The sequence below is a fragment of the Cnephaeus nilssonii genome (genome assembly GCF_951640355.1).
Source record: "Cnephaeus nilssonii genome assembly, chromosome: 15".
NCBI classification, from domain to species: Eukaryota; Metazoa; Chordata; class Mammalia; order Chiroptera; family Vespertilionidae; genus Cnephaeus; species Cnephaeus nilssonii.
This window is the reverse complement of record NC_137086.1, coordinates 14,211,824-14,235,004: the sequence shown is the minus strand read 5'-3', so window position 1 is coordinate 14,235,004 and position 23,181 is coordinate 14,211,824. Positions and strand designations below refer to the sequence as shown.

The window sequence follows — 23,181 nt, the reverse complement described above, 5'->3', positions numbered from 1 at the left end:
CTACTCATCCAACAAATATTTTAATATGTACCTTGTTTCAGGTATTTCAGCAACCTATGTCTTTTGCTTCTCGACCAAAAGAGAAGGCTTTCTACAACTATTTCTTGCCAACTTTCCTCTCCACTGTGAGGGGATCATCACATTACTGAGACCGATTTTATTACTAGTTATCCGTTTCTCAGATATTTTTCCTCTAGACAGGCATTCCCCAGCTCAAAATAACTCCAAACGCCCCTCTGAAACAATCAAGAGATATCTGTGAACTTCTTACCACTGAAGAGTTGTTAAGGCTCCATGTGAGTCTGATGAATCCTATCACTTAAGGCTCTAATGTCAGCAGACAGTCTGGATTTAATCTTATCTGTGATTAAATAATTTGCTTCTGTGTGTGACCTTGGGCAAATTATTTAATTTCTCAAAGCTTCTATATCCTGTTCTATAAAATGGGGACAACAGTGGCACCTGAAATGAAGCCATCTTCCTAAACACAGTATCTGCCACAAAAGTGGTCAGCAGCTCTGATCATCATTATCCTGGAATTTTTACTTTGACTTTTCCTTTCAACAAAATCTTCTCATTCTTCTCCTTATAACTGAATTAAATATGCAACCATACCACAATTGTTTATTATCTACAAGTATGCTGTCTCTTTCCCTGTGCCTGTAAAACAGACAGCTTCAAGTGCAAATACAGAAGAGAGATAAGAGGAAGGAGAACAGAGAGAGGCAGGGGGCTACTTCTAGTTAAACAGTATCACATTTCATAAGACAAATATCTATAATTTAAAACAAATTAATCTTGTAAACAAGGAACAAATTAACTTCAAAAATTATTCATCAGAGGATTCCTTTTTAAATATGAAAAGGGCACACTGTAAATGATTTATTAAAATTAAATTTACAGGAAACTTTTAAGGAATATCTGCTCCATCAAGGTAGGTATACCACCACTGCGTCTGGAAATATTTCCCAATCAACCTCTACCTGAGAGGTCCATACCATCAGCATGATACTCTCCTCTCTACAAACATAACAATGGCATCTGCTTGAGGAGAAATAGACAACTCAATTCAAAAGAAGCAGGTAAAGAAGACCCTTCAACAAATGAAGAGGATTCCTTTCTAGTTCTCCTGTTTGAGTATAACACCCACCATAAAAAGTAAGTGAACCAGTAATAGTAAGTTCTAGGTGTTGCTCAGGAAAAAGAAGGAACATAACACTCACGAAGGATAGACAGCCTATTCAAGGTAAGGACAACTGCATACATGTCCATTTTCAGAGAAGGCTGAAGCCTCTGCAGTCCCAGACAAGGGAGGAGTCTGGACTGGAATCCTACTGGGAGTCCCCAGCTCAGGATCAGAGGGAGTACGCTCACAGCAGCATGCACTCACCTTGCAGAGATACCTGGCAGTTCCAAGAATCCACTACATGTTTTATATGTATTTTCACCTTACAGATGTTATTGACCTAGCCCACAGATAGGAAACAACTTTATTCTTAAATTTTGTGGTTACTGGGAAGAATTAAAGCAATCACATCAATATCAGGAGTTTAAAAAATATTTATCTAAATCTTAATTTTTGTCATTGTTTTGTAAAGTAAATGGAAATGCAAAATTGATGATACAAATATTCTTCAATCTGTATCTTTAGATTTGTATATTTTGCTATATTTAAAGCATATCTCAATGAAAAAATTTTTGAAATTAAAATATAAATGTCTCAATTAGATATTTTACTTCAAAGGACAATTATTTTTCTCTCTAGTTTTTGTTTTACTTTAAATTCTAATGCACCTCTTATATAACAGGAAAGACTTAAATCTAACATTTGACTAAATCTGACTCTAACAAAGTAAAAATCTATAGATTGGGCCACTTTGATAGTTTCCTTCTCTAGTGTGTAACTTACCACTGGAAGTGTGAGCCAGGTTGCCACAAGGCGGTTGTTGATCCAGCGATACCAGGATGGGCTTACAAGCATCAAAGGTAAAAAGGGACCCAGCATGAAAATGCTTCCAAAAAAGCTTCCCCAAAACAGAGTGAGTATGAAGTAAATCCCTTTCCATGACACCATGATTCTGAAAGATATAAAAAGGAAAGGTATATTTCATTACTATATATGTAATTGCTCAAATTCAATTTCAGAATGATGCATATAATAACCTTTAATGAGAGGGCTACAGTAAGCATGCCAAATTCAAAGGCTAACACAGGCCAAATAAACAAGGTTTAAGTTTATGTGGGCCGCAAAAAAAAAAAAAAGCTTCAATTTTCATAGAAACATAGGTTTATTTCAATAGAGACATGCTGAATACAAAGGGCTGAAATAAATGAGTAATCATTCACATAAAATAGAACATTTTAATAAAAATTATTTTTTCTTGAACATTAACTTACCAGACACTGAATAACTGCACAAATTAATAAGCGTAATGCAAATAAACCTATTTTTCTTGTTCTCTGAAAGCGAAATATTTCCTGTTGCGCACATCAAACAAGTCAGTCCAAGACTAATGACGTGGCAATTGGCTGCTAAAATATTTGCTGCTAGTATTACTGGAGAGAAATGGTGCGCCTGCGTGTAAGGTGCGTAAGGGAAATGAATGCAACATAATTATAGTAATCAGTCATTAGCGAACGTTGTAGTTCATTATTAATAATTCTATGTAATAGCCGAAACCGGTTTGGCTCAGTGGATAGAGCGTCGGCCTGCGGACTCAAGGGTCCCAGGTTCGATTCCGGTCAAGGGCATGTACCTTGGTTGCGGGCACATCCCCAGTGGGGGGTGTGCAGGAGGCAGCTGATGGATGTTTCTCTCTCATCGATGTTTCTAGCTCTCTATCCCTCTCTCTTCCTCTCTGTAAAAAATCAATAAAATATATTTTAAAAAAAATTCTATGTAATAAAGAGGTGATATGCAAATTGACCATCACGCCCTCACAAAGATGGCTGCCTATGACCAGACCAGCAGGGGGGTTAGTGAGGGACGACCAAACAACTGAACAGCAGGCTGTGTGGGGCAACCAGGCCGGTGGGGGGGCCATGAGGGGCGACCAGGCCGGCGGGGGGCGGGGGGGGGGCAGTTGGGGGCGACCAGGCCGGCAGGGGCGGGCAGTTAGGGGCAACCAGGACGGTGGGGGTGGGGGCAATTAGGGGTGATCAGGCCGGCACGCAGAGGCAGTGAGGGGCAATCAGGCCGGGGGGAGGGAGGGAGGAAGGAGCAGTTAGGGGTGACCAGGCAGGCCGGCAGGTGAGCAATTATGAGCCAGTGGTCCAGGATTGTGAGAGGGATGTCCGACTGCCGGTTTAGGCCCGATCCCTGGGACATCCCCCGAGAGGTCCCGGATTGGAGAGGGTGCAGGCTGGGCTGAGGGCCCCCCCCCCCCCCACCGTGCACGAATTTCATGCACAGGACCTCTAGTACTGTATAATAAAACCCTAATATGCAAATCAACTGAATAGCGGAATGACTGATCGCTATGACGTGCACTGAACATCTGCTCCCCCCAATACCCGAGAGGGAGGCAACCCGCGGCAGCGATCAGGGGGCGGGGCTGGCCAGCGGGTGGTGCCAGGCCACCAGCCAAGGCGGGTGCCAGCTGGGGGCCCCCTGATCACCCTGTCTGCCAGTCGCCCAACAGATCAGCCCTGATGGCCGGCCAGGCCTAGGGACCCTACCCTGTATATTGGGAATAGTCTCTTAGATTTAAAAATTAAAACCTGGCAAGGCTACTCTAACACTGAAAAGAACAGGATGATGCAGTGATGACATGCATGGACTCTGGCTTGCACATTTTTGTGGTCAGCCCTGACTCTGACACTTATAACTGTGTGACAAAGCCAATTACTTAATTAACTTCTCTCTGCTTCAGTTTTTCCACCCATAAGATGGGGAAAATGGTACTACTGCCTCAGAAGGATCATGTTATGTAGTACTTTTTATAACCAGGGCAAAATAATGTAACTGCCCATACAAAAGCAAGATGCCTTTCACCTGTATGAAAAGTATGGTCACTGATGCATGCAGCATCCCAAATTGCGACTGCCAGCAGTCAGACATCCCCCGAGGGCGCAAGCCAAGATGAGGGACCCCCCCCACCACAATGCATGAATTTCTTGCACTGGGCCTCTAGTTATGTATAGCAGGATATTGTAAAAATTAAGTCACAAAATTTTTATTAAAACGTTTCTTATATACCATTATATTACCTGGGCTGCAAAAAATATTCGCTGTGGGCCCATGTGGCCCACAGGCCAAGAGTTTGACATGCTTTGGCTACAGAATAGGCTCTGATAAAGGATATAAGAGCTTGAATACCATAGAGGTGACCCTCTTACCCTACTGGTCTAACAAGTTTTCAGTACATTCAAAATTGATACTTTCACAAGAGTAAATGTCTAACCTCCAAAAATAAAGCTGTCTAGTTTATAAAGCCTTCTTTTTTAATTGCTTATCAGTATTAACAAAAACCTATGTATTTTCTTTTCCAGGATATTATCCAACACAAAATCTTAAAATATTCCAAAGTTTTTTATATTCTACTATAACAAAAAGACTTAATGAACTAAGAACTGCAGAACAGCTTCCTAAGGGGTGACTATGCCTAACAATGATGACAATTTTACAGTGTACATAAGTTTTCTAATCTAGAAATGTTAATTATTTACCTTAGAACCTGAAAGTAATATGTTTGGTCAATTACTCTTAAAATGGCTTGTTCTGAGCTGAAAGGTTAAACAGAAGTCAGACTCCTCACTCTTTTTCCTAATTTGCCAAAGGATTATAAGTCAGCTCGCCATATCTGTGGGTTCTATATCTGTGAATTCAATCGCGGATAAAAAATATTCAGGGGAGATAGATAATGTTGCTCTGTTTCTAAAGTGTACAATGTAGTTAAGCCTATGATGGTCATATCTGTACAAACATGTACAGATTTTATTTCTTGCCATTATTCCCTTAACAATTCAGTGTAACAACTATTTATATAGCATTTAAATTGCATTTGGTATTATAAGTAATCTAGGAAACATTTAAAACATATGGGAGAATGTGCACACATTATATGCAAATACTGAGCTATCTATACTAATAAAAGGGTAATATGCTAATTAGACCGAGAGACCTTCCAGATGTCCTTCCAAAGCCATGGTGGCAGGGCCGAGGCAGAGGCGGTTAGGGGTGATCAGGCCAGGAGGGGAGGGCAGTTGGGGGTGATCAGGCCGGCAGGGGGGCAGCTGGGGCAAGCAGGCCAGCAGGGGGGCCAGCTGAGGGCGAGCAGTCTGGCGGGGGGGGGGGGGCATTTGGGGGCAAGCAGGCTGGCAGTGGAGAGCAGTTGGGAGCAATCAGGCCAGCAAGAGGGGGCAGTTGGGGGCGAGCAGGCCAGCAGGGGAAGGGGCAGTTGAGGGCGAGCAGGCCGGACAGGGGGGGCAGTTGGGGGTGATCAGGCCAGCAGAGGGGGGGCATTTGGGGTGAGAAGGCTGGCGGGGAGGCAGTAGGTGGTGAGCAGGCCAGCAGGCAGAGTGGTTAGGGGTGATCAGGCAGGCAGACAGGTGAGCAGTTAGGAACCAGCAGTCCTGGATTGCAAGAGGGATGTCCAACTGCCCAAGGGGTCCCAGATTGAAGAGGGTGCAGGCCGGGCTGAGGGACACCCCCACACACACCCCCGTGGTACAAATTTCACCGGGCCACTAGTTTTATATAAGGGACTTAAGATCCTCAGATTTTTATATCCATAGGGTTCCAGAGAACTAAAACCCTTGGGTACCAAGGGACAGCTGTACTTTCATGGGTCCTCATAACCAGAACATAATACTGATATTTTAAACTAAACTGTTGGAAACATAGTCTAAAATAATGAAACATTTGATTTTACAACCTAAACTATATTAGAGAAAATATATGGTTTACCTCAGGATAATAAAGCTATTGGAAAAATTATTAAACTATGAAAATGATAATGGCCTGAAATGTATGTTAAAAAAAGATATTCCAGTGATCAAGACCTCTGAATATTTTAAAATAATCACAACATGAAACAAATACTATTTCAAATGTCATAATGCTTTAAAAAATTTCAGGCAAACAACAAAACAGGTTAAATCCCATAACACAAAATCAAGTTTACCTGGATAATATTTATATTACCAAATCTCTACCAATACTTACAGCTTAACCACGTATGTACAAAATGGTTCAAAGTACAAATAGAATAAGACCATAAGTGCTTAAAAGTTTGTTTACACAGGGCCAAGAATTATCTGTGTTCCTACCACCCTCAGCTTTGCTTCCTGAGGCTCAGGACTCTTTGGATTAAAAGACATTATAGATGTACCTCTATGATGTCATAGACCTGGAGAGCAGTATGCTAAGCAAAATAAGCCAGTCAGAGAAAGGTAAGTATCACATGATCTCACTCATATGTGGAATCTAATGAACAACATAAACTGATAAACAAAAATAGACCCAGACACATAGAAGCATGGGACAAACTGGAAAACCTCAAGAGAGAAGGCAGGGGAGGGTGGGTGGTGTTAAGAGATCAACCAAAGAACTTGTGTGCATATAAGCATAACCAATGGACACAGACAATAGGGGGACCAGGGTGAGAGAGGTCAATGGGGAAAAAAGGAAACATATGTAATACTTTCAACAACAAAGATTAAAAAAAAAGACATAGGCAGCTTCTCTCCAGTCTTTAGTAGAAACAGAAAAGGAACAGAACTTTTACTTTTTAATTCATGTACTATTATATTAGCCTAATTTTTATAAAGAATAAACATGCATTACTTTATAATTTTAAATGTTTTAATTATAAAAATATCAAGAACATAATTAATCCAGATTAAAATTACCTTTGTTTTAATCCCAAATTAAATACTATCAGAAAAAAACAATCCTTGGGAATCAGCTGAGACAAATATATGAGACAAGTTTATGAGTTTCCCAATACTATTCCAAAATAAATAAGCAACATGTTGGTTTTGATTCAGATGCCAAAATCAAATACATATAATAAAAGTGTAAAAACCAATGTCAATTGTTGCTTATGTAATAACTAGAGGCCCGGTGCACGGATTCGTGCACCAGTGAAGTCCCTCAGCCTGTCCTGCGGGGATCAGGCCAAAACTGGCTCTCCGATATCCCCCAAGGGGTCCCAGATTTCAAGAGGGCACTTCTCAGATGATGCACCCCAGAATCAGGTTCCCTACTCTCTGGTTCCAGGTGCATCACCCGAGAACCACAGCTGCCAAGTCACAGCAGCTCGGCAGCTCCTGCGTTGAGCATCTGCCCCCTGGTGGACAGTGCACATCATAGCTATTGGTCAGAGCGTCTGCCACCTGGTGATCATTGCGTGTCATAGCTACTGGTCAGACGGTTAAGCTTTTATATATATACTAGAGGCCCAGTGCATGATTAAATCATGCACGTGTAGGGTCCCCTACACGCTTTTGCTTTCGATCACGGGGGAGCTGGGTGCCTGTCTGCTGGTGCACCAGGCCTTTCAGAAGCCTCCGGCGCGGCGAAGGCTTCTGAAAGGCCTGGTGCCTGAGCGGACAGGCACCCAGCTGCCCCGCTTTTAATGGTCCCCGGCGGGACGTGAGCTTGTTGCCCCAGAGGCCACTTCTGTGCCGCAGCACAGCCATGGCGCAATCAGCCACCCCGAGTCCTGCCCCCCCACGCCTCCTGGCCAATCATGGGCATAGCGAAGGTACGGTCAATTTGCATATTTGTCTATTATTAGGTAGGAGATAGATTATATATATATATACACACACACATACACACACACACACACACACACATACATACACACACACACTAGAGACCCAGTGCACGAATTCATGCATGGGTGGGGTCCCTCTGGGTGCTCTGCAGGGATTGGGCCAAAACCCAGAGTCCAACACCACCTTATCTCCTACCTGCTGCTCCCGCTCATCCCGAACCCACTGTGCCTGCCGCGGGCTCGCGCCCAATCAGTTCTGATCGGGAGACGCTTGTGCCGCTGCAGCAGTGCTCACCAGCCATGAGCCCTGCATCTGGCGCCCTCCCAAGGGGAGTGGCCTGCGGGATGAGACTGAAACCAGCTCTCCGACATCCCGTGAGGAGTCCTAGATTGCGAGAGGGCACAGGCCAGGCTGTGGGACCCCATCAGTGCATGATCGGGCCAGGGAGAAACAGCGGGAGAGCTCCAGAGTGTGTCCAGCCCATCTCACTCAGTCCCAATCGGCCAGACCCCAGCAGCAAGCTAACCTACCGGTCGGAGCATCTGGCCCCTGGTGCTCAGTGCATGTCATAGCGACTGGTCGACCAATTGACTGTCTGCCACCTCATGGTCAGTGCATGTCATAGCGAGCAGTTGAGCAGCCATAGCATATCATTAGCATATTACGCTTTGATTGATTGTTCGGTTGTTCTGCCGTTTGGTCTATTTGCATATTACCCTTTTATTATATAGGACTAGAGGCCAGGTGCATGAAATTCATGCATGGGAGGGTCCCTCAGCCCGGCCTGCACCCTCTCCAATCTGGGACCCCTCGGGGGATGTATGACTGCCAGTTTAGGCCTGATCCCACAGGCCTAAACTGGCATTCGGAAATCCCTCTCACAATCTGGGACTGCTGGCTCCTAACCACTCGCCTGCCTGCCTGATTGCCCCTAAACGCTTCTGCCTGCTAGCCTGATTGCCCCCTAACCGCTCCCCTGCCAGCCTGATTGCCCCCAACTGCCCTCCCCTGCCAGCCCGATCGCCCCCAACTGCCCTCTCCAGCTGGCCTGTTTACTCCCAACTGCCCTCCCCTGCCAGCCCGATTGCCCCCAAATGCCCACCCCTGGTGGCCCGATCACCCCCAACTGCCCTCCCCTGGTGGCCCAATTGCCCCCAAATGCCCTCCCTGCCGGCCCGATTGCCCCCAACTGCCCTCCCTTGCTGGCCTGTTTGCTCCCAACTGCCCTCCCCTGCCAGCCTGATCGCCCACAACTGCCCTCCCCTGCTGGCCTGTTCACCCCAACTGCCCTCCCCTGCTGGCCATCTTGTGGCAGCCATCTTGTGGCAGCCATCTTGTGACGATGTTGCACGAGGACGTGACGTGAGGGCATGACGCCACCTAGGCTTTTATTATATAGGATAGATTACTGCAAAATGATCACTTAGCAATGAAAATAAAAATGTTTTAACATATAGCTAAAATAATCACAGCTTGATTGAGATTATTCCACAATATAAAAGAATTTAACTGTGTTCATTAATTAAATAATTTAAGTCAAATGCTCTTTGTGTACTATTCTTATAAACTAGATGAATGTAAGTTAAATACTTATGAGCTAATTAATTTCTTTCTAATCCAATACATTTTTACTTATTTTTTAAATATATTTTATTGATTTTTTAGAGACAGGGAGAGGGATAGAGAGTTAGAAATATCGATGAGAGAGAAACATCAATCAGCTGCTTCCTGCACACTCCCTACTGGGTATGTGCCCACAACCAAGGTACATGCCCTTGATCGGAATCGAACCTGGGACCCTTGAGTTCGCAGGTCGACGCTCTATCCACTGAGCCAAACCGGTTAGGGCTCCAATACATTTTTAAATCCCCAAATGCATGTTACTTTACATGACCTGATTCTGATGAACATTTCTGCATTTTTCACAATTTAATAACATAAACACATCTGTCTCGCCTGATAAAATGGTATGCTTCATTTCCCAATGAGAACTGAATTTGTTTTCCTTTCAAGTCTCAAAAGACAGGCTCATAGCTAAATTTAACATTCAATTCCAGAAGCAAAGATTATGTCATAATTATCTTCTCCTCTTACAACCTTTTATTTGTATTCTTATTGGCATTATCACATGTCTTATTGTAAATCACTTGAAATTCTTAGGAAGCAGATCATTAATTAAAAAATAAATTTGAAAGAATGTCACCATTAGTGACTTTATTCATCTTTACTTTGCTAAATATTTTATAAAAGTCTCTGCTAAAGTATAATGTCAGAAAATCACTAAAACTTTTATTTTAGAATTTATATTCAAGATATTCTGAAGACAAAAGGGTACTCCTTAATAAGCAAAACACCAAAAGAAATTTTTTAAAAAGTAAGCCAAACAGAACTTAAAACATCTTTCCGGATCAATTAAGAATTCATAAGGCAGGCAAGGGAAGCTGAAATGATAACGTATAAAGTTTGCTCTGACAACTTTACCTGTTTGGGAAAAGGACCCAAACAGTAACAGGAAAGGACCAACTAGAATAGTTTCATACTTCCTAAAGCCATACAAGAATACCACCTTCCCCCATACAAAAAGAAAAAAGAAAAAGAAAAGTACAAGGTAAGCAAGCATTCTCCTTAGAGAGTACTTAGACAAAATAAAACCACAGTTTACTTATTTTGATAAAACACAGGGGTCAGTTAAAGAGCAAAATGGAGTCAAACCTCAAATCTACCCAAAATAAAGCAGGAGATTTCAGTAACAAGATGGCTAACTCCCAGGGTTGAGGGGGAGGGAGTCCACTCTGAGAGTTCTTAGAACTGTATAAGGACATCAAGGGTTATATAAAAATGACACTAAGCTCTTGAAGTTTATAATGAGAGGAGAAATTATCTGTATAAATAGTCATAGTTTTCTAAACTGTGATGCAATTCTTAAAATGTACTTAAAAAGTTAACACATAAAAGAAGAGTGAGTGAGTCTATGTATCTAAAGTTCAAAAGCAGAGAAACTATAAGGTAAAAGTAAGGATAATGGTTATCCAGGAAGGGATGGGTGAGGGCAGTGACTGGAAAGGCCACCAGGGGGCTTCAAGCGTTTTGGTAATGCTTTGTTTGAATTGGGTTATGGTTGCACATGGTGTATTCACTTTATGAAAATTCACTAAGCTGTATACTTGTGATTTATGCACTTTTCTATATGTATGTTCTATTTAAAAAATACAGAAAAACGTTATGTTTATAATAATTTAAACTGGGTACTTTATGAGCAATATAATTTGATATGTGCAGTTTATGAGAAGAAAATACAAATGGTTGAAAAATTTATTAAATCTTCAACCTCACTATTTTTAGAAAATGCAAATTAAAACAACAAAGCACCATTTTGTCTCACAGACTGGCAAAACATGTCTCAATTTTGTCTTTGATATTCTAAAAATCATTTGTTGGTGTCTTTGCCTCCACAGCTGGAGGCAGTAAAACTTTAGAGGGCAAACTGATAAGTAGCTATTATAATTTGAACATCATGAATTCCTTCTCAGCATCTACCCTAGAGAAATACTCAACTGCAAGTATAAAGAAGTTTCATTACAGCACTGTCTGTAACAAAAATATCAGAAACATAAATGAACAGCTAAATAAATGGTACATTCAACATTATGAAACACTATGTAGCAGCTGGAAAGAATAAGGTCAAGCTATATTTTCTAACATGAACAGCTCTCCAAGATACATTGCTAGGTTAAAAATACATTATTTTGGAAAGGGGGAACCACATCCCCCCTACCAAAAACTGCCCTATACTATATGGTTTACTATATAGATAAATGTGAATACACATAAGACTGTGTAGAAGGATTCACACCAATGGTACTATGGCCACTTTTATGAAGATGGAAGAGCTGTGACTAAGGATGGTGGTCAAAGAGGAAACAGATTTTCTGTAATGTTTTTAAAAGAGAACATTTTCATATGATACATAGCACAAAAGAAAGAAGGGACAAAGGGGGAGAAAAGGAGGAGGGGAAGAAAAGCAGTTTAAGCATAGCCAAACTGTATCCGCTTACCAGCAATGCCAGTTATGCCTGTTTTTCCATGACTCCATAATCCTATCTAATAAAAGAGTAATATGTAAATTGACTGTCACTCCAACACACAAGATGGCTGCCCCCATGTGGTCAAAATGGCTGCCCCCATGTGGACACAAGCTGGGGACGATCAAGCCTGCAGGGGAGGGCAGTTAGGGGTGCCCAGGTGGGCAGAGGAGGGAAGTTGGGGGTGACCAGGCCTGCAGGGAAGGGCAGTTGGGGGGGACCCAGGCCTGCAGGGGAGAGCAGTTGGGGGGGACCAGACCTGCAGGGAAGGGCAGTTGGGGGGAACCCAGGCCTGCAGGGGAGAGTTGGGAGGGACCAGGCCTGCTAAGGGAGGGCAGTTGGGGGGGACCAGGCCAGCAGGGGAGGGCAGTTAGGGGTGACCAGGCTGGAAGGGAGGGCAGTTAGGGGTGACCAGGCCAGCAGGCGAGGGCAGTGAGGGGCAAACAGGCTAGCAGGGGAGCAGTTAGGCATCAATCAGGCTAGCAAGGGAGTGGTTAGGGGGTGATCACGCTGGCAGGCAGAAGCAGTTAGGGGCAATCAGAAAGGCAGGCAGGCGAGCAGTTGGGAGCCAGCAGTCCTGGATTGTGAGAGGGATGTCCGGTAGGATCGGGCCTAAATGGGCAGTCAGACATCCCTCGAGGGTTCCCAGATTGTAGAGGGTGCAGGCTGGGCTGAGGGACACACAACCCCGTGCACAAATTTTGTGCACCAGGCCTCTAGTCAAAGATAAAATGATTAAATGTTGAAGAAGAAAGAACCCTACCTTGTGGCCAAATTACTGTTTGCCATACTTTGAACTCAAAGTAAATTTTTACAAATTAAAAACCACTGACAATGTAAACTGAAATATGAATGATAAAGTACCCTAGGTAAACTAAAACACACCAGCACCCCCAAGGATCCTTGGCCTAAAAACAGCCACTTAAAAACATCATTCAATTTACTTCACAGCATTTATCTCTGTCAACTTGAAGTTTAAGCTCATGTTTTGCTTTCCCTTCATGAGACATAGAAACAGCAAATGAAATTTATAAGTAAAGAACCAAGTAATGAAGGTACACAAACTGTCAGAAAGCAAATGAGTTTACTGAAACTCTTCCTATATGTAAAGAGCCCAGAAATGTTCATTTCTGACTATACCATTGTTTACTTTAGTTAAAAGCATACTTTTAAAAAGAGAAAAATTTAAAATATCTGCCTAAATTTACTAAGTTATTTCAATCATTTCATCTAAACAAAGAATGACTACCAATTAGAGTCATTCCATGGCCATTAAAAACTCATACTAGTTCACTGAAGAGAAAATATAATCACACAGAAATAAAGTAATTGCCTAAAAAAAAACAAAACACACACACACACTCATATAACATTTGCACCATTCAAAAGTAACCATCTTCAGATACTACAAAGAATAGTAAGAGTCTTTACCTTCCTAGGGCATATCATCTAGGTGGAGAGAGAACAAATTTGAAAAGGAGGAAGAGAGGGAAACAATACAAGAGAGCATATATTCAATGTCAAATTCATGGAAAATCAGTATGTGTGACAATCAGTTTGTAAAATCTTATAAGTCTAGAGCTAGAATTAAGATCACAAAAACCAACTCATAAATACAGAAAGCATTATGTCCGTTGTCAGATGGGAGGGGGTTTGGGAGAATGTGTGAAAAAGGTGAAGGGATTAAGAAGGACAATTTGATAGTTACAGAATAGTCATGGGCATGTAAAGTACAGCATAGGTAATATAGTCATCCTATATAATAAGAGGAATATGATAATTATCTTTTACCCCCTGAGGCGTAATGACGACCTGCAGGAAAATGGGGCAGCGAACTACAAGTGGGCAGCAGAGAGCTACAGGAGGGGGCAGGGCAGTAAGCTATGAGGCAGGGAAAGGGGGAGGGGGGGAGCTACAGGAGGGCGGGGCAGCAAGCTATGACGGGTGGCAGAGGGAGCCACAGGAGGGCGGGGCAGCGGGCCGAGAGCTACAGGAGGGGGGCAGCGACCTACTGGCACACAAATTCATGCGCAGGGCTACTAGTAATCTATACTAATAAAAGGCCCGTGGCCATCACACCATAATGCCCTCATGACCAAACAAGCAGCAGCTCTCACTGTGGGTGGGGCAGGGCACAAGCTACTAGCAGCGGAGAGCTATGAGCGGCGGAGGGCGGGGCATTGAGCTACTAGCGGCGGAGAGCTATGAGCAGCGGAGGGCTACTAGTGGCGGACAGCTACAAGCAGCAGACAGCTACAAGTGGTGGAGAGCTATGAGCAGCGGAGGGCTACTAGTGGCGGAGGGCTACGAGCGGCAGACAGCTACAAGTGGCGGAGAGCTATGAGTGGAGGAGGGTGGGGCACGAGCTACAAGCAGTGATGGGCGGGGCGGCCAGTTGAGGCAAGCGGAAGTGAGCTACTCGCTCATGATTTCGTGCATGCTGGGCCTCTAGTATTATAATAATTACGTAGTGTCAGATGAGTACTAGATTTATCAGGGTGTTTACCCTGTAAGTTATATAAATGTCTAATCACTAGGTTGTACAACTGAAACTAATATATTGTATGTCAACTGTAATTGAAAAGTAAAAAATATTTTTTAAAAAGATCACTGAGCTTCAAACATCTTTTCGTTTCACAGATGATTCTCTCATTACCCCAATGAAGAAAGTGGGGAACAGAAAAGTTGAGGGACCTGACTTGTGCTCACAGTGGCACAGCCAGTGACAGGCTAAGCCCTCTCATCTCCAGTTACTAGCTCAGTGTTCTTTCCATTTGGGAGGGATCAGAGATGGCTAAGTCAATCAACTAAAACATTCAGAGGAATTAAGATGCAAGCAAGACCTGAGCCTGGAAGAATAGTACTCAGTCAAGCTAAAGAGGCTGATCTCTTAACATTATTTATTCCCTATAGTGCACACTGTACAGTCATTAGTTAAGAGGAAGTTTTTCCAAGGTCTCAGGATTTCTGTTCAGTTTTATTTCTTCCAAATTGTTTCCAACAATATGAATTATTAACAGCAAGTATTTTTTAATGAAAAGTCACCATTTATTTTCTGTGTAAATGGCAAGCACACTCACTACATTTCAACAATTTCCTGTTATTGCACAAAGTTTCCTTATAAGATGTAAAAGTTAAAACCACATACACCTACACTAAGTGGAACACTATATATGAAACCCATCTCAGAAAGACTGGTTAGTATAATTCTATTATACATCCTACCTGTTATTCAAGACTACCTCCCTTATTTGAATTACTTATTATAGTCCTCCAAGTGTTAAATACAGAGCACTATATAACCCATCAATTCCACTTCATTTACCTAAGTTAAATGAAAATATATGGCTACACAAAAACATATACATGAATGTTCATAGCAGCATAATTCTTAATAGTCAAAAGGTAGAAACAACCCAAATATCCTTCATTTGAAAAATGAATATAAAAAGTGGAACAGCCATCAGTGAATATCATTCAACAAAAAAAGGAATGAAGTACTTGATACATGCTACAACATAGATTAACTTTAACAACATTACGTTAAGTGAAAGAAGCCAGTCACAAAAGTCCATATATTGTATGATTTCATTTACATAAAATGGCCAGAACAGGAAAATCTATTGGGACAGAAAGTAGATTAGTGGTTCCCTAGGACTGGAGGCAGGTGGAATGTGGGTGACTGCTAATGAGTATGAAGTTTGTTTTGGAAGTTAAAAAAAAAATGTTCTAAATGTCAGTGAAAGAACATTGGGACACGTACAGCAGGCAATCAATTAATGTATCTCACATCAACGTTTTGCTCTCTCTCTCTAAATTATTTATAGAACTTACAATAATTACTCTGTTTGATGAACAAAAGGAGGTAGTTTTCACAACAGTATAAAGCATCCTTCCTATATAATAAAGAGGTAATATGCAAATTGACCATCACTCCAACACACAAGATGGCCGCCACAAGATGGCCAGCAGGGAAGGGCAGTTGGGGGCAACCAGGCCTGCAGGGGAGGGCAGTTAGGGGCAAACAGGCTGGCAAGGGAGGGCAGTTAGGGGTGAGCAGGCCGGCAGGGGAGGGTAGTTAGGGGTGACCAAGCTGGCATGGGAGGGCAGTTAGGGGAAATCAGGCCAGCAGAGGAGGACAGTTAGGCGTTGATCAGGCTGGCAGGGGAGTAGTTAGGGGGTGATCAGGCTGGCAGGCAGAAGCAGTGAGGGGCAATCAGGCAGGCAGGCAGGAGAGTGGCTGGGAGCCAGCAGTCCTGGATTGTGAGAGGGATCCCAGATTGGAGAGGGTGCAGGTTGGGCTGAGGGACACACGCCCCCCACCCCCGTGTATGAATTTCGTGCACCGGGCCTCTAGTACATTATAAAAGCAATCTCTAAAACTTTATTTTAAAACCACCTACAATGGAAAGTCAGTTGAAAGGAGCTGTAGAAATAACTTATTGCACTGGTTTGCAAACCTTTTTGAGCATCAAACCCTTCATTTAAAAATCTCACCAAGAAGTCTCATATATAAAACAAGAGCAGAGCAGATCTGTTCAGACCTATCCTCTGCCCCCAAACCTGACTCCTCACCCTGACCTAGATCCCTCCTACCTCAGAGATTAAAGAACATCATTGGGAACCAGTGGCCTAGACAAACCCTTCAAGTCCCAGATGAGGCAATGGAAGTCCAGATTCACTTTTCCTTACTACTAAGAGAATTCCATATCTAGACTGCCTGGTAGTTTTACTCCTCAGATGATCTTCACAAAAATCACAACTCACATACTTTTTTGAGATAGATGGGGCCTTAGGGCAGGCCTGGACTTCTCATTCTCAGTCTAGTCCACTCTACCTCTCTTTTCAGAATAGATATAGGAGAGTGAGAAATACTATATAAAGTGATTTACATAAAATATTCCTAACCTCACAACTCTGGAAGTAAAAAGCATACCCATTTGCAGTTGAAGAAAGTGAACTCAGAAACATTCAAACATGCCCAGACTATATAACTGGAAGGCTGCAGCAGAGCTAGGATTTAAACCTGCATCCATTTAGCTCCAAAGCTTGTACGCTTCCCAATAAAACACATTACTTTTGGGTAGCACAAATACCAGACTATAAAAGAAAGTGGGAATCCATGATCCAGGCAGAGGAAAATACCCAAATAGTATCAAGGTGATAGGTGCCTATTAACAGCACTAAAATGGGGTTATAAAGAGTACGATTGCTAATACATTAAAAAAAGAAGAAATAAAGCAACCATAAGACCCACAAAGCAAAGCCAGGTTTACATTAATGAGGCATAGCTGCTTAATGTAAAGAAAGTTTCATAAATATATACTCAAGAAAACAATAATAAGAAAAAGAAATCAATAATTAAGCAAAAGCATGAAGTCCAAAAAGAAGTCACAAGGCTGCCACAAGCAAGTAAATTACACTCTTCTTAAAATAAAATTATTTACAAAACATAAAATGTCTTTCACATGTTTAACAAAACACCACAGAAGTATCAGTTCCCTGCCATATCTCAGTTTTTCTCTAAAATATCACTGCCCTGATTACCTGCAACCTTGATGAAAAACAAATTCAATGTATATGCTATAGTAAAAAGTATCAAAGTTAAGTTACTACAGAATTCCACATAACTGATAAAACTTCAGAAGCAACGTTCCAGAAGTTAGAGAGGACAAAGCTCCCCCCAAGAAATTAAATGTTGAAAGTAAAAAGAAATTTGAACTGGTGCTGGGGTTGCTTCATATTGTATTCTACTCCAAGCACCTCTGGAAACACCAGACTATCAGGGAGGATTAGACTGCAGGATCAACACAGTACATCTCCCCTGAGTGTCAATTTTACTGTATTTTGGAAATAATACTTTTACCTTCAACAAGTACATAGGTAGATTACAGAATTTTCATGGAACCTACATACTCAAATATGAAATCAACTATAATAAAGGCTATGAAAGAATGTCATAAAGACTGTATACTATACTAGAAAGGCCAGACAAGTCTTCCTTGACTAGGTAAAGTAGTGAAACTAAAACAGAAGAGTTTTGTATTGGTTTTGGCTTTTTGGTTGCATATTTACGGGGGGATGGATCAGGCAGAGATGGGGGCTGAGCAGGTGAAGACAGGAGCTGGGGAGAGGACAATATGCGTGCCATCTCATGTCTCCAAGACAGGAAGTATTTGTTGGGTTCAAGAAATGAAATAAGATTCAGATTAGAGTTTTCATTATAATAATATACCTATAAATATAATGATATAACTATGGTGTCAGAAAGTTATATAAATGTCTAATCACTATGTTATACACCTGAAATTAACATAATATTGTATAGCAACTGTAATTGAAAAGTAAATTAATTAACAATAACCATAATAATACATAAACTGTAGAGTATTAAAATATGACTTTATAATCTTGGAGAGGGAGAATACTAGGCTTTTAGTTAACACAAATCCATTACATTTACATATCACACAGTACAGTACACCACTTTCCTTTACACTATTTGACACTGTGGCAATCTGTGAGAAAGAAAAGGTAGGAATTTTACAGATGAAGAAATGAGTTTATGCCCAAGGTCACAAAGTCAGAACATGGGAGCTCAGGAGGTGGCTATAAATCTATAGGATGTCCTCCGGAGTATTACCCATGTCCACATATCTACCACCTACACGGTATCCAGCAGAAAGACCCCCAAGTATCTTCATTTACTAACTGGGAGGCTGCCGTGTGCCAAAGGTTTAAGATACAGTTGTGCTGTCACTACATCACAGAACTTCCCTTAGCCAACAGATTAATTCCAAAAGAGTAATCCCATATATTATCTGTATTTCCACAGCCAACAATGTGTCAAATATAATATCCAGTTAACTATCTCATTTAAAAATGAAAACGCTTTCATATAACTTTTTAGAAAAACCATGAAACACGTTTTATACCTACTGACTGCTTACATAACTTCCCTGGGTTCATCACCCATTGGATTCATTCTCTGCTTATAAAGAGTGGCTTCAGAAGCATGCACAAGAGCAGCATAGCAGATTATAAACCTGGGCTCTCTGTTCAAACCCTACTACTAACCACACTTGTATAATTCTGAGAAGGTAACACCAAGCCCCTCATCCAGCACCCTCCCTTCTGCCCTTTCATCCCCATCCCTTCCTTCTTTACTAATAAATAAGAAAGCTGAGTCTAGTTGATGGTTAACCATGGAATAGTACCCCCCCTACACCAGCATTTTAGAAATCTGTTGGGTTCTTTCTTTGTTTTTTGTCTTCTAGCATACTCATACCTCATACTGTATTACATTTTTCTTTACTAGTACATTACAGTTAGGGAATTATATTGATTTATTTTAATTATGTGAGTAAAAAATTTTATTAACAATGAATTTCCTTCCAGGATACTAAAAAGAATATGACAAAATATTATAAAAAGGGGGCTTTGGGTTAGATAGAATTAAGAATTAGTTGACTAGATGTCAAAGATTCTTTCCAGTCCTGTAACTTACTGATTCTATTAATATTCTGAACACTAATAATGAATGATAAAGGCCAGTGTACATGATGATTTGTGAGCCAGAACAAAAGCATACTGAATCTGCTTCTGCACTTGATCACATAATTAAATGTGTAGAACAACAATTCTATTCCATCACCTAGGATGTTATTAGAACACTGTACTTTTAAGAAAAAGATAAAAAGGTAAAAAAAGAAAATCACTATTATAGTAGGAGTTTAGGGATACAAGTTCAAAAGGAATCCCTGAGGTTGGCAAAGATTCAGCCCACATGTCCCAATTATCAATTTAAAAAATCATATTTAATGAAATGGGCATAATGTGAAACGAATCCTGATATATTAAGATAAAGTTAAATAGGTCTGGTGTATTCCCCTCTACCCCAAAACAGAGAAATTGGTGATACATTTCAAATTACACTTATCAAAAGTTATTAAAGTAGAAAGGTGAAGCTTTAAGGATCAACCTTCCCATTCTGGGAGCTTGGGGTAGGAGGTAGGGAAGAGAAGATCCAGATAATCAAGGGGACATGATATTTATTCATTAACCACACTACTGCAAAAGTTAGTATAAACCTGAGGATATGTTTGTATTGATTTAAAAGAGGGGGGGGGGGGGGGGAGTAGGAGAAACATCCATCGGTTGCCTCCTACATGTGGCCCAGCCCAAGAGAGATCAAACCTGCAACCTGGGTATGTGTCCTGACGGGTAATCGAACCCACCAGCCCTTGGTGTATGGGATAACACTCCAACCAACTGAGCATAGATTTTATTGACCACTTTTTCTCATGAAGAACAAGAGGTTAAAAGACATTAAATAACATGGATTTCCAGCAATCAGGACCAGGTGTAACAAAAGCCTTTCAAAAATAAGCCTATGGCTCTAAATCAGGAGAAAAAAGTTATCAATGATTACACAAAATTGACTCTATAGAAGAATACAGTTAAGCTTTATCCAATGACCTAATTTTATGTATGAAACTGTTTTGTATTTAGTACCTGGTGCCTCTATATGCTAAGTGCTTTCCTATATACTATTTTATTTGATAGTTCTCATATTTTATCTTAGTTGATAACATATTTGATAAAATTTTTACCTTTGGTAGCCTCCACTAATCCAACCATAAAGGAAAATAGACTAGTGGTTGCTTGGGGTGAGAGAGAGAGAGAATCTTACCTAATAATAGACAAACATTTAAATTGACCATACCTCTGCTACGCCCACAGCCAATCAGAGTGAGTATGCAAATTAGAAGGCCAAAGATGGCAGCCACCCAGCAGCTCCAGGCTTGGAGTGGCCAGGTGGGGCAGGACGCCTGCTATGAGAGGGAGGGCAGGGGCAAAGGGATCTACAGGAGCAGAGTGCCACAGCGAAGACAAGACTGCAGACTCCGGAGTCTGCAGCAAAGACAAAGATGGCAGACTCTAGGCCTGGGTCCTGGGTGCCGGAGGAAAACCGGTGCTGGAAGCCAAGGGAAGGAAGGCCTATTGCACGAATCTCTTCGTGCAACAGGCCTCTAGTATGACTATAAAGGGATAGCACAAGGAAGTTTGTGCATGTGTGTGGTTTTTTGTGTGATTTTTTTTTTTTTTTTTTTTTTACTTCATAGAGGAAGGGAGAGGGATACGAGTGATAGAAACATCAATGATGAGAGAGAATCACTGATTGGCTGTCTCCTGCACACCCCCCACTAGGGATCAAGCCTACAAACAAGGCATGTGCCCTGACCAGGAATTGAACCGTGACCTCCTGGTTCATAGATCGACGCTCCATCACTAAGCCACACCGGGCAGGCTCAAGGGAGTTTTTTGGAGTGATGAAACTATTCTATAGCCTAATTGTGGTGGGGATTACACAAATCTATACATATTTTAACATTCACAGATGTACACCAAAATTAAAAAGTCAATTAAAAAATGTTTAACTGCATTTCCTTAACAACATGATATAGAAAATGGTAGGTATAGAATATTCCTCCCAGACTTCCTTTCAACGCCCCAATCAGAGTATGCTTTTAGCTCATGAAATAAAATACTTTGTAGAAACACTTTAGTCCTTTGATAGTTCACTTTTTATGGAGATTCTAATGAAATAACTGCAAACTTATCTTTTTAAAATCATATGAACATTGATATGTCAACATTTTTTAAAAATCAAGTTATTATAGCAAATAAAGACTACAAAAGTATTTGCCTTCCAAATATCTTCATGAGTTACACTACACAAAATTCTATATTTAAATTAAGTAATAAGAAGTCCCTACTGACAACCACTTCAAAATCAGAAAAGAAAAAGAAAAAATTACTGAGTATCTTCCTCCATAATATGTCAAATACTATTACTGCATTCTTTTGAAACCATCTTATCTCACTGGACAATCTTCCCAGCCCTGGGAGGGAGAGATTTTCCCAATTTTACAAAGAAAGAACATGGAATTCACCAGGTTAAACAATGCAGATCACAGTTCCTGGACTAATGAGATTGTGGGGCCAAGATAAACCAGAGCAAAGTTTAACAAGCAAAACTTTGCTTATTAAAATAAGAACAAGTTTAATAAACTACTTTACATTCTTTTTTTTATACTACATTTGTGAAATCTGCCATGTATTTTAAATCTACAGTGCATCTCAATTTGCACTGACATACTGCAAGTGCTCAACGCCATATGCGTTTAGAGGGTACCATCCTGGATAGTGTGGCTGAAACACAAGAGTGTTTAGTGCTTACTGATGACTACAGGTAAGATTAAATCTATGATAAATTTTTCATACTGCAATAAAATAAATTTGTTGAAAAGTAGTAACAAGAAAAATTTAGGTGTTAAAATTTGTGAGTTCAAAATTTTAGTCTTTTGCAACAGGAAGCACTTCAAGGTCCTAGTTTCTTGAAACTCTATTTTACTGATGAAGAAACCCGGAAAAGTAAATAAAGAAACATGGTATATCAGTAAGGAACTCCTAGGAAAATCTCCTTTTTGAATCCTAAGCCTCCTAGAATGAAACTTAACATCAGACTCACCCATAAATTAGCCAAAGCCTGATTATCTGGGGTTTGAATCCCAGATATGCCATTTAATAATTGTGATATTTCCAACCTGCTACTGCCTCAAATATAAAAATAGGGGTAACAGCAGTACCGGTCAAGGGGCTGTGAAAATCAAATTAGTTAATACATGTAAAGTACTTGGGAGCAGAAATTGGTTGGTACATAGCACATACTTAGTAAATATTGGTTGTGATTATTGTTATTAAAAACAAACTGATATAGCTAGGTTAAGATGCACCACATGACTATAGATACAAATGCTTCATTTGAAAGGTAAGAGTGTCACCAGCTTTTGCAGTGTTTTACGAGTAAGGGTGGGTTTCTTGTACACAAGCAGCTGGCTCTCTTCGGGCCAGGCTGAGGCCACAGGGCATTCCTCAACCCCAACTTGAAAATACCTACAGGCTGAATTAGCCTTTCTTCTTTGAGCCCATGACACAGACAGTTCCTTCCCCACTGCATCTTGCCTATGTAGTATCCTGCCTATGTGGTAAGAAACTGTAAAGCTCTACTTCGTTATGGAGTGGAAACCCATCCCTTTTGTCCCCCTCTGGGTCTTAGGAAGGTAAAGAAGGAACATCATATTTGTTTTTATTTTACTCACACCTTATGAATTATATTCTCTGTACAAAATCCATTCACTTGGAGGGGGGAAAATTCAGCTAAAATTCAGCTTATCGTGTCTACCTCTAGAATACAAAGTTTCTCTTTAATCAGACAGACTAATATAGTTTCCAAGGTTATAGAATAAGTAAGTGGCAGAGCTAGGCCTAGAACTACAAAGTCTAGTGTTCTCAACTCCAAACTACATGA

The 23,181-nt window shown here is 41.1% G+C and overlaps 1 protein-coding gene across 3 annotated transcripts in view; it reads right to left on the bottom strand.

The window, feature by feature from the left end:
• LCLAT1 (lysocardiolipin acyltransferase 1) overlaps positions 1 to 23,181 on the bottom strand; it is a 199,703-nt gene that overhangs the window by 82,771 nt on the left and 93,751 nt on the right. For all 3 annotated transcript variants that reach the window (XM_079792736.1, XM_079792734.1, XM_079792735.1), the window contains exon 2: positions 1,910 to 2,078. In XM_079792736.1, the coding sequence (XP_079648862.1) occupies positions 1,910 to 2,074 (165 nt within the window). In that variant the 5' untranslated portion in view covers positions 2,075 to 2,078. The remainder of the gene's footprint in view (positions 1 to 1,909; positions 2,079 to 23,181) is intronic.